The sequence below is a fragment of the Cyclopterus lumpus genome, chromosome 7, assembly GCF_009769545.1.
Source record: "Cyclopterus lumpus isolate fCycLum1 chromosome 7, fCycLum1.pri, whole genome shotgun sequence".
Classification (NCBI taxonomy): domain Eukaryota; kingdom Metazoa; phylum Chordata; class Actinopteri; order Perciformes; family Cyclopteridae; genus Cyclopterus; species Cyclopterus lumpus.
Window position 1 is genome coordinate 12,318,616 of NC_046972.1, and position 12,248 is coordinate 12,330,863.

The window sequence follows — 12,248 nt, forward strand, 5'->3', positions numbered from 1 at the left end:
ATTTCAGACTCCATGGGGCAAACATGCATTTATTTATTTATTACGTACCATAGACAATGTACACTTCATTTTCTCTATTCACACATGTCATTTTGTGTATTTTAAGGTTTTTTAAGGCTTACAGTAACACATTAGTTTATTAAGACTTCCTACAGACTTCACTACACAGCTATTTTTAAACCATATTGTCACAGCTGACACATATACAGCACACATAGAGCCTTGAGCAAATAAAAAATACACCACCCTTTACTGATTCTGGTTACTGCCTTGGTAAAATCCCTGCCTGTAGGTGTGTTGTCAAGCCCAACACTTTGGACAGTGAAGGGCGTGAACATGTTACAGAGAGTGACAACCCTCCTTGCCTCCTCCCCTCTTTCCCTGTTCTCCTTTCATCCCCTCTTGAAAGTGTAACCTCAGGTTTGTGGTGATATTATGCTGAGATGTAATGATGGTGGGTGACAGGCGGCCGGCGGTAAGTTTGGTCTTCACTAGTGCTCCCCCTCCCATAAGAGCAGTACTTGTGCGTGATGAGTCTGGGTTGTGTTGTGGCCTGACTGCCTCTGCCGCCCTGTGTTGTGAGGTTAGACCATTGCCATGGACTCATAAGGGGAGGGGGGGGGGGGCGGGGGGCACCATCATTAGACCGGCCTGTATTTTTTCTGATTGTGGATGTGCTTGACTCTTTGTGTGAGTGTGTTCCTCCTCATTGCCCTTGTGTTTCTGTATCTTTCTGTTACCCATTTGATTATGACACAGGGCAAGACATGTATTGTCAGAAAGTGTGTTCTTCAGTTTACAGCAGTTACTGGAAAACACAACCAGATATTTGTAAAGTAGTACATTTTCAATATTTTGCTTACATTATAGGAATGATAATTCATATTATAGATGGAATAATTCATATAAATCTTATATATGCTGTTTAAATTGACAAAATAGCTAGAATAGGTCATTCTAGTTTAATAGTGATACTGAAGTGTGTCAATGTGAGGGTGATTGATAGGTGTCATACTCCATTCAGCTTTCTTTTTCACTCAGGTTATTATCATTGTTTTGTTGTGTTTTTTCTTTTCATTTTAGTTTGGTTTATTTCTGTTTGGTTTGTGCTGTCGTCATCATGGGATCACAGCCCCAGATGTCATTGGCCTTGCCTTGCAGAACTCTGTGAGAAGGACGTTGAGGCGCTGAGGTCACTACCACACAGCTGGCCCAGCGGGGGGGCCAAGTGGTCAGGCTGAAGGTGACAATTACCCCAAACACTGTAGTGTAGATCAAGGCAAAATCTTTATTTTACTGTCTCCCACCAGCACAGCTCAAAATGTATTGATTTAAATAAGCGTGTAAGTACTTACAATCTTAACAGCATCTAATCTAAAACCCTGTCCAGGACATCCTGGACCCGATGAACATTCATATGTACAGTAACAAGTCTGAATCCATGCTGCCACATTTTCTGCTATTCTTTCCATAGTTTTGATGCATTCCACCCTTAAATGGTTGAAAAGTTGGTCTCTTTAAATTCATGTGGCTAATGACATCAGTCAAAATTAAGATTTTGCCTGTTACAAACCTCCCTCCGTGACTTTGTTTCGCTTTGGATGTTGTGCACTTCTTGCGGTGAGTTTGAGCAGTTGGTGTCGGTGGCTGGTTGGAGGTGCTCACATGTGTTCACTTTTGATATTTTTCCTTATTTGTAAGAAACTGGTACTCCCCCTGTTTAAGCCCTCCAGCATCCAGACTGGGATTGCAGACTTTTATTTATTTTTTAAAGACATCCTGAGGATACATTTCCTGTGCTCTTGCACTGATTCTTGAACACGCACATTTCTCTGTATATGACCTAATTCTAATATAATTGCCCACTCTTGCATTTTGTATCTAGATTAATCTGCTTTCAGCCAAATAATCCTTCATTACAAAGCTTCCCTGTGGATCAGACAGTCTGTAACGGCCGTCTTAACTCACCTAAGGTGACTTCAAGGCAAAGACCTTCCTGCACTTTTACCAACCCCTTAAAGAACATTAGCATAGCTTATTGAGCGCAATCCCCATAGTCTATTTCCTCTATTGTTCACAATGCAATTCTGTATTTGTGTTCATACCATAACTCATAAGTTTACATTGATTTATTATGGCGATAGGAGTTCTGCACATTTACTTTGTTACTGCGAATGCTAGTATACAGTTTTGGGAATGAATGACATAATGTAAGGACTTAGTGATTTTTTTAAAACTATTGATAACACACTATGAAGTGCTCTTCGGCTGCAGCAATGCCTCTGTAACTGCAGCCGGATGTGAGAGGGGCTGCACCAGTTTCTTTGAGGTTGTGTGCTGTTATTGTTAACTGTTTGTAACTCAACTGTGTATTTTTGTCCTTTCAGTGCCATCCAGTGCTAATAACTATATCCGGTTTGCCCTTAACCTCCATCCCTGTTTCTTGTGCGTAGTTCATGTGACTGTGGCTCTCCTATTTGACTCTAAATGCTGTGTGCCCATTTGATTTGATGTCTGAGAAAGAAAATGGCAAAATGACACACTTGTACATGTTTACTTGTATTCTTTCTCTTAGGTTCCATTAGTTTGTCTGTCTTAGATTATATGGGATTTTATGCCTCATCCCAAGAGCGACATGGAGAGACAATGTTAGAGGGGCAAGGGTAAGGCTCTCAAGTCTGTTGGGTTTCCGTTGGGTTTCAGTTTCTACAGTTAACCTCTCTCCTTACCTCCCTCCCCTACTCCTCTTCCTCTGCTTTCCCCGTCCCTTCACGTAATTTTACTAAATCAAGTAGCACTCTTTTCTGCCTAATTTACCCTCTATTTGAGTCTTATGTCTCTATCTCCTCTCTCAACCACAATTTTCTTGCAGGTACAAAGGACTTTTCACTTCTCGTCAACTGCCCAAAATAACAGACAAACAATCCCTATGGCGCACTGCTACTAAAAACACTACACACATAAGACCTATACTAAACATTTACCTTCTCTCTCAGTGTATATACATGTATAAATGCAATATTATACATGCATATACATGCATAGACTTATGTGTGTATGTCAAGCAACTCTCCGCCTATGCCAGGGCCGTCTCTCTTCCCTAGTGAATATTCTCACTTCTAACAGTTTGGAACCTCTTTTGCTTCTCTGTTTTTGTGTAGGTGTCTATAGTCAGCCTTGTAGCTAATGCGCTGGGCTACTCCGATCTAGGGCCCATTAAATCACTCAGGACACTAAGGGCCTTGAGACCCCTCAGAGCCTTGTCACGTTTTGAAGGGATGAGGGTAAGATCCAAAGCTAAGCAGCTGATCCTTCCGCATGCCCATTCAACAGTTTAAAGCATGCTAGAACTGATCTAAAAAACAAACTAAGAGGACAAATATCTCCAAAATTGAGGGGGGGAGGGGGGGTTACCACCAGGAAATTAAAGCCAATAAGTCACCATTCTATATGCAATCCTGTACCATGCCTTTCTGAAAGCGAAAGAAAAAGTCATGATGCAGCTGAGAGACTGAGTAAAGTAACAGTAAAGTTGTATGCCATACATTTCAATTGAATTTCTTAAACAAAAAAATATATACAGAAATTGATTATGTTTTTTTTCACAAAGCTGCCTCATCACATAAGTGATAAATTCTGGTTACTACTTTGTTTCTCCTTGATTGGCCAAAGTGAATGTGAAATTGGTCAGCGCAAACCAAATTTCCAAGCCATTTCATAGAGCTTTCAAATCAACAGTTAGCTCTTCATTTGGTCTGAATCTCAACCACTGCTTTTAATTTAGACCCCCCCTTCCCCTACATATGCCATCCCTCCCTGCTTCCATAACCCCAACCCCAACCCCAACCCCAACTCTCCCATCCCCAGCTCACATCATATCCCAATGCATCTTGCATCGAGCACAACCAGCAGGAACCAGCTGCCGGACACCAAAACCTCTGCCCAACCAGTCACACCATAACTGTTTGCAGGCCGGCTGCAAAACAACCACTCAGAGAAATCTGACCCACTCGTAATAGATGTGGTTTCCAAAGCTAGAATCACTTGCAGCCTCTGGTTGCTTCAGCTGTCACTGCCTAAAATATGATTGGTTATCTTTGTGACTGGTGGTAGCAACAGGTTGCACCTGGTTGTTGTCACCCGTAGTCCCCCTGTGTCTTTCTCTCTCTAAATACTCACTTCTCTTGGACTTGTTCCCTAGTCTTCTAGTTTGAGCTTCTTCTCTTCACATCAGCCCCTCCACACCTCCTCCTCAGTCCCACATGTCTAGCACACCTCACCCCCCTCTTCTTCTGCACCCTGTTATCCCTTCACTACTCACTCCACCTCAATACGGTACGGCTGGGCTGTCATGTCATGGCACCACATACTGTCGTGCATACAACAGGCCCTGGCTTCCTGTTGCCTTCCACTCCCACAGGAAGTTAAACTGGAAGGCAACAACGGGCCCAGTTAAACTCTGACTTTGAGTTCTGGGTCTGGGTGGGTGGTGGCCCATAGGTTGACTTGGACAACAGCGTTCAGACAAAACTCTCAACCCTACAATGTGTTGCCCCTCTTTAGTACGTCCCAAAAATGACAGACCAGCAGGAGAAGAAGGCCTGTGCAATTATCTAGTGGGTGGACTAATTGTAAATGTATTAAGTCTCATTCATACTAGATATCCAGTGACTAAAATGTAATGTTGTTGCTCTTGAGCACACGCCAAAGCCTTTAGGCCCTGGATAGGCTTTATGGATGATGTCATGAATGTCTCACTGACATTGTATAGGTTTAAAGTTAATTCCGGGGTAGGAAATAGAACTATTAATTGTTATGTCATTTTTGGGGTTGGATATTATGGCACATTTGCTTTAGTAGTGTAATAATGCCAATACCAGTGCCCCTATGAATGACCCCATTCACTGGGTTTAAGTGGTAAGAGAGGTGAGGGTGGCGCAGTCACGCAAAGGGAAACAAATAGAAGAATTTAATCCTGCTGTAACAATTTTCTACTATAATGTCTATGTTCATCAATTGAGTTACCATTTAGTTTGAACTGAAAATGGAAGGTTTTAGGTCAACGCAATAAATAAATGAATTGGGAATTTCATGAATGGAGAGATGACACCGTATGAAAGAGATTCTGTAGAGTTAGAATGATGACAACTTTTACGTCCCCACTGGTTGAGTATTACGGCGCGACGCATTGCAGAGGCCAACGCAACTCAACATGGCCGAGAGAACTGTGCAGCTGGACACATTACACTGCTTAGCATGCAATGCTAATTGGCTGCTCTGACTACAAACTTTGCTCTCTTTCTCATAATACTGCTTTGTAATCTCGGTCTTACTTTTTTGAGCAATGCATTGTACAGGAATGACAACATCTCCAGCCATCTTTACCCCATTTACAGCAAATCCCCTCTTTCCTGACGAACCTGCTGACATTTAGGGTGCGCCAAAGATTTTGAGATATAAATAAATATCAGAACGGCTCGTCAGACGCTCAAGCAAACAAAGCTTTAAACGTTATCTCTTTAGTCACCATCTCTCTATCCACATATTTCTCTATTTATTTATATATTGAGATGAACGGTTCTTGAGATTGCACAATGTCATGTAACACGCATGTACTATAACTGCCGATGCACATTATGCATTTTTGAAAGCCATTTTCCCTCTTTCTGAGAATGCTTTCCCCACAGCATGGCCTAATTATTTTAACACAGAATTTTTTTAAGCGGTTCAATTGTATCTCAGATTGAGCAAAGAGTCATTTTCTCTGCAAGTGCAATGGCAACACTAGGCTTATAATTGTATTTGGAAAAAATCATCTTCAAGCCATTTTCTTACAGCATTTTACATCGGACACAATATTTTACTTGTGTGTACACATTTAAGACTCAGCCTGTAGAGGTTGTGTACATGCCGAGAAAATCCTGCTCTAGAGCTCCTCCCTGTCTGTATGTAATGAGGAGGGAATATGGCTCCATAAAACGTGTCTGCTAAAGACATGCATGCTCAGCTGTCTGCCTGAGAGCTGCTGGTCGGCCTGCCTAACACTGGTAGTGAGCGGCTCACTATGTGCTGAGCTTATTACTGGCTATAATACATCTATGGGAAGTCCAATTGGAATGCTAGAATGGTCCAGAGTTTGGGGTGGTGGTGGGAACTATTATACTTCATATATATATATATATATATATATATATATATATATATATATATATATTACTGCTAGTGTTATATTGTTTAACTTAGTTATGGGAAAGGGTCAGTAAGATTAAGAATATTGACTGTCTAAGGTTGGGGTGGTAAGAGTGGACACCTCATAGTGGTATGGCAAACATTTAATATTTTACTGAAATGTAAGCTTTATTTAGTAAATATGTAGAAACATACCCATCTATTTCCTCCAAATATTAAATCCTAAACTGTATTTTCTCACATCATTGTCAAATGCTCCCATTATTATTTCATGTTATTTGGGAATTTACATTTATTTCAGAAATATACATAAAGGAAATAAGTACTTTAAGAAGTATTTTACATTTTTGTGGTATTCTTAGGAGAGATAACGTTTTAAACAACCACTATGTACATTCACCTGAATGTGTGTTGTATGTATGTATGTATGTGTGTGTGTGTGTCTGTCACCTTATGAACAACAATATTTTTGATTGAATATGTTGTCAAATATATAATAGCTCCAATCATTTTCACTGCATGAACTCTTCTTCCTCTTATATGATTCATAGGAACTGTCATGCCCATTTTCTACAGCACTGTATTTGTTTAGTACCACACATGACATGTCAATGGCATTCATGTCATGTACACACGTATAAAACATAAAATAGTAGTCTGTGTTGTGCCTGTAATTATGAAATCACAAAATGCTCAAATAAATGATGATGACATTTTGATCCTCATAGAATTTTTAAATATTGTATTTTCCTTGGTACAAGTGTTTGTGTGCGTGTGTGATTGAGTGATTTAACACTTCTAGCCGCATGCTTCTACAGATCAAAGAGCATCTCAGTCACATCAGTGCTGCTCTAATTAGAAATGGATTCATGCATCTCTCCCTCCCATTGATTTCCAACACTTCTGTATGTTTGTCACAGTAGTGTGCATTGTTTATTTTTTGACTACATTAAATCACAATAGGATTGCACTGCTACTCTCAACGCCACCTGTAACACAAGCTTAAACAATTCTTTAAAGTACTCAGTGTAATGCCATAACAGTATGGAGTGTCTTAGGGGAGGGGTTGAAAGAGCTGCGTTTGTTTCCTGGTTTTCATGTCATATCTTGTCTTCCCTGGTCTGGTCTAGGTGGTAGTCAACGCCTTGGTGGGTGCCATCCCTTCCATTATGAATGTGTTGCTGGTTTGCCTCATCTTTTGGCTGATTTTCAGTATCATGGGGGTCAACTTGTTTGCGGGCAAGTACTACTACTGTTTCAATCAGACGTCAGAGGAATACTTTTCCGTCGACGTGGTCAACAACAAGACCCAGTGTGTGGCTCTCATGAATCAAAACTTCACCGAGGTCAGGTGGAAGAATGTCAAGATCAACTTTGACAATGTGGGAGCCGGCTACCTGGCCCTGCTGCAAGTGGTGAGAGTGTCACTCCTCTCCTCTCTTTCTGTCTCCAGTTCTTATTTCATGCTAACATGGTTTCTTTTCTCATTTTCCAATGCACTTTTCAGTTTTTTTCTTTTCATTCTGTGCTTCACCTGAGGGTCTGTTGTTGCTTCAAACTCCATTTGCTTTCACAGCACTCTGAGACTGTTGTTTGGTGTTTCTCCATGCCCTTTCCTTCATATACTTGTTTCTATTTCCATGCACAAGCTGTACTACTGGACATGCATCAGTTTCGGTTTGAGTTTCTTTGATTTACAATTTACAATTTTGTGCTTTTACAATTTTATTTAGTAATGTCTCTCTTTTGAAAGGCCACATTCAAAGGTTGGATGGACATTATGTACGCGGCTGTGGATTCCAGAGAGGTATATTCATTGCTTCTTCAATTCATATTGTAATGCTTATTTATCTCACTGTATGCCAGACTGTTAGCACACAGTTCTTAAAGGAAGCGTTTGACATTCTGGGAAATATACTTATTACATTTCTTGCTGAGAGCTAGATGAGAAGAGTATGACGCTACCGCCAGCAGCAAGCTAACTTAACTTAGCATAAGACTAGACTCGACCTTAAGCGAGAGTTTATTTCTTAACAAGGACCTTTTGATTTTATTACATAATAAGCAAATTGGTATTAATACGTGAACTTAGGAGGTGCTGCTGTTGAAAGCTTCATATTTACTGTGTGGATATGAGAATGATATAGATATTTTCATCTAACTCAAGAAAGAAAGATATGTAATGTAATGTAAAAGTAAATAATCAAATTTCCCAAATTGTCAAATTGTTTCTTAAAATGTGGTTAATAAATCACACTTGCTTCAACATTGTGCTTCCTTCCTAGGTGGAAGACCAGCCCAACTATGAAGTCAACATCTACATGTACATCTACTTTGTGGTTTTCATCATATTTGGGTCCTTCTTCACCCTCAACCTCTTCATTGGTGTGATCATTGATAACTTCAACCAGCAGAAGAAAAAGATAAGACACGTTTTGCTCCTTAACCTCTATTTTCCTTTAGGAGTTTCAGTTTTAGTGTCAGAATGTAATTATAACCACATCTTTGTTTATCCCTTCACTTTGGAGGTCAGGATATATTCATGACAGAGGAACAGAAAAAGTACTACAATGCCATGAAAAAACTTGGGTCCAAAAAGCCACAAAAACCTATTCCTCGACCACAGGTATTTTTTTTCCCCTCTGGGTAAGTATGACTGTAGTTGAAATCTCAGTAAATCTCAACTTCATCCCTCTGTGTTGTCTTTCTTTGTAGAACATGATCCAGGGCATGGTGTTTGACTTTGTGACAGAGCAGGTCTTTGACATCTCCATCATGATTCTCATCTGCCTCAACATGGTTACCATGATGGTTGAAACAGATGATCAGTCAGACGAAACGGAGAACGTCCTCTACTGGGTCAACTTCATCTTTATTGTAGTCTTCACCACAGAGTTCTTGCTAAAGCTTTTTGCCCTTCGCCACTATTACTTCACTAATGGCTGGAATATCTTTGATGTGGTGGTGGTCATTCTGTCTATTGTCGGTAAGTGAGGAAGGTGGATGACACGAAGCAATAAGAAAGAAACTAAAGAATAAAAAGTCTGTTGTTTTCTGATGGTATTCTCTTTCTTTCCTCTGTCTATTTTTCTTTTTTTTTTTCTCTCAGGCATGTTCCTGGCTGATATAATTGAGAAGTACTTTGTGTCACCAACACTCTTCAGGGTGATCAGGTTGGCTCGTATAGGCCGTATCCTGCGTCTAATCAAAGGAGCCAAGGGCATCCGGACTTTACTTTTTGCTCTGATGATGTCACTGCCAGCCCTGTTCAACATTGGCCTATTGCTCTTCCTGGTAATGTTCATCTTTTCCATCTTCGGCATGTCTAACTTTGGCTATGTGAAACATGGAGCCGGAATTGACGACTTGTACAACTTTGAGACCTTTGGCAACAGCATGATCATTCTGTTCATGATCACCACATCAGCTGGATGGGACGGCTTGCTGCTGCCCATCATGAACTACCCACCAGACTGCAATCCCAGTTTTGAGAACCCCGGTACATCCGTGAAGGGCGACTGCGGTAACCCCTCAGTGGGAATCTTCTTTTTTGTCATGTATATCATCATTTCTTTCCTGATTGTGGTCAACATGTACATTGCCATCATCCTGGAGAACTTCAGCGTGGCCACAGAGGAAAGTGCTGATCCACTCAGTGAGGACGACTTTGAGACTTTCTACGAGATCTGGGAGAAGTTTGACCCTACTGCCTCTCAGTTCATTACTTTTGCCAAGCTGTCTGACTTTGCAGACACACTGGAGCACCCACTTCGTGTGCCAAAGCCCAACACTATAGAACTAATTGCCATGGACCTGCCCATGGTGAGCGGCGATCGTATTCACTGCCTGGACATCCTGTTTGCCTTCACAAAGCGAGTGCTGGGTGACAGTGGTGAGTTGGACATGCTGAGACAACAGATGGAGGAGCGTTTTGTGGCAGCCAACCCTTCCAAGGTGTCATATGAACCCATCACCACCACTCTTCGCCGCAAACAGGAGGATGTCTCTGCCAGAACTATACAGAATGCCTACCGCATCCACCTCATCCGGCGCGGCATCATCTTCAGGCGTAACATTTTTTCTAACAATAAGTTTGAGAATGGCGGGACCAACCAGGAGAAGAAGGAGAGCACACCATCCACAGCCTCTCTCCCCTCCTACGACAGCGTGACCAAACCTGACAAGGAAAAGCAGGATGAAAAAAAGGACGAGTGGGCCAGGAAAGACAAGGACAAAAACCAAAAAGATGAGTGGGAATCCAAGTGTTAAGGTTGAATGACTCTCAAAATCCAATAAAACAGAGGGAGAAGAGACTCCGAGCCCAAACACGACAAATGTAGAAAAAGTGATCATTTGCAAGTAAAAAAAAGAATACTAAAAAAATGTTTACAGACTCAATACTATTCTTCGTCGTAAAAGACAGCTGAACCAAACACAATCAGTTTACCACGGAACTTTTCTGCATAATGACCAAGTTCATATAAATGAGAAATGAGGAACAAATACAAAATGACTCACAGTGTGCTGGCCAATGACACATTTCTTTGCGGACCAACTGCCAAGGCATCGAAATCTCTGCTAGATGATCGAAGAATTGCAAAATCCCTGCCACCACCGAGTGTGGACCCCCGCAGCAAAGCTCCAATGCTACGGGACTGGATCATACAGATCCCACTGGAACTGTATTACCAGTCTAAAGGAGAGTCTGTAGCACAGTTTACCATCTTGATTAAGAAGAAAACAATAATCAACCAAGCAAGTTTTAGCTAGGAAGGAAAACACTAGCTAGGAAGGAAGGGGAAACCCAGAACTGTTGACAACATATTTTGTTTGTTTGTTTGTGCTGAGTATACTTGCATCTTTACATTATTTGAGCAGCAAAAAAAGATAACTTTCAGCCCATGTCACTAGTCTTTTCATATCCTCTTTATTATACTGTACTGACATTGTAAAAGACACGTTCAACATGGGCTTTCACACGGACTGGGTAGTGGTCATTAGTCATGGTTCTGACTTGGGCGGAGGGAGACTTGCTCAAGCCGAGTTACAGATAAATAATAACTATTGTACTCGTTCAATGCATAGAAATGACTTGCATGGAGGCACGTTTTGATCAGGAATGATGTGTGTAAACTGTGGAATTAAGTATATTTGAAGATGAAGATAATGATTCAGAGAATATTGGGGGAATAATAGTCGTATGATCTTGTCCTTCAATAGTTTTGCTTTTCAATTGACGAATCTTTTAATACTGGCCTTCATTAACATATCTGGTGAATGAGGGATGTATGCACTCAGAGGCAGAGTCTCAGTCGGATCGGCCAACATTACAAACTAGATACGTTTTTTTTTGCTGCTCTGAATGTTAGTAGTCCTGAGAGAGTGTGGAGTGTATGAGTAGGAAGCAGGATCTCCTCACAATGAGGATGCACAGATTTGGAGGGCCATGACAGTTGCCCTGTTCCAAATCTGGGGCTTATATCTCTTTGTTTACTGACATCCGTCATACAGTCACTTTCCTTACTTCTCTGTGGTCCCTGTTTCGTCAATGAGAGCAGGTGATGTTTTTCCACGCCAAGGAATCTATAACTGGCACCAGTGAGGGTCTAGTGTGCTCAAGTGTCAATAGGTAGCCCCTCTACTGCTGTAGTTCTACGAGAAAGGACAGAAATGTGGTTTTATTTTTGTTTTGATACTATTTTTGTTGATTTGTTAGTGGCTAGTGGAAAAACTGAACTGCATTTAGATGATTAGATGATTCATTCATTTGAAGTTCCTCTTTTATACTCTGTCAGACTCCCATCAGAATTTCCCAGTGAATGATGTTTTAGGTAGTGCTTTTCAGACAATTTCAGTTGCCAGCTTTAGACAAAAAGCCTTGACGTCTTTCTCTGATATCCTTGTGATGCAATCATCCTCAGAAAAGGATTCGATCAGTGAGAGTGACACTGACCATCTGAAACAGCAGAGTTAGCAGAGAAGTGTCACACGGACACGCCTTGTCGTGCCTAGCATGTATGGAAGGTGGATGGCTACGAAGGGCTTGTGGTTTGGACTGG

General features: G+C 41.1%; 1 protein-coding gene across 5 annotated transcripts in view; it reads left to right on the top strand.

Moving 5' to 3' along the window:
* scn8aa (sodium channel, voltage gated, type VIII, alpha subunit a) overlaps positions 1-10,621 on the top strand; it is a 34,960-nt gene extending 24,339 nt beyond the window's left edge. For 3 of the 5 annotated variants that reach the window (XM_034536602.1, XM_034536601.1, XM_034536600.1), the window contains 7 exons: positions 3,162-3,284; positions 7,320-7,604; positions 7,943-7,996; positions 8,475-8,612; positions 8,711-8,815; positions 8,905-9,175; positions 9,299-10,621. In XM_034536602.1, coding sequence (XP_034392493.1) covers positions 3,162-3,284; positions 7,320-7,604; positions 7,943-7,996; positions 8,475-8,612; positions 8,711-8,815; positions 8,905-9,175; positions 9,299-10,458 — 2,136 coding nt within the window. In that variant the 3' untranslated portion in view covers positions 10,459-10,621. The remainder of the gene's footprint in view (positions 1-3,161; positions 3,285-7,319; positions 7,605-7,942; positions 7,997-8,474; positions 8,613-8,710; positions 8,816-8,904; positions 9,176-9,298) is intronic. The other 2 variants (XM_034536604.1, XM_034536603.1) reach the window with 1 other exon arrangement.
* Positions 10,622-12,248: the final 1,627 nt, after the last annotated feature.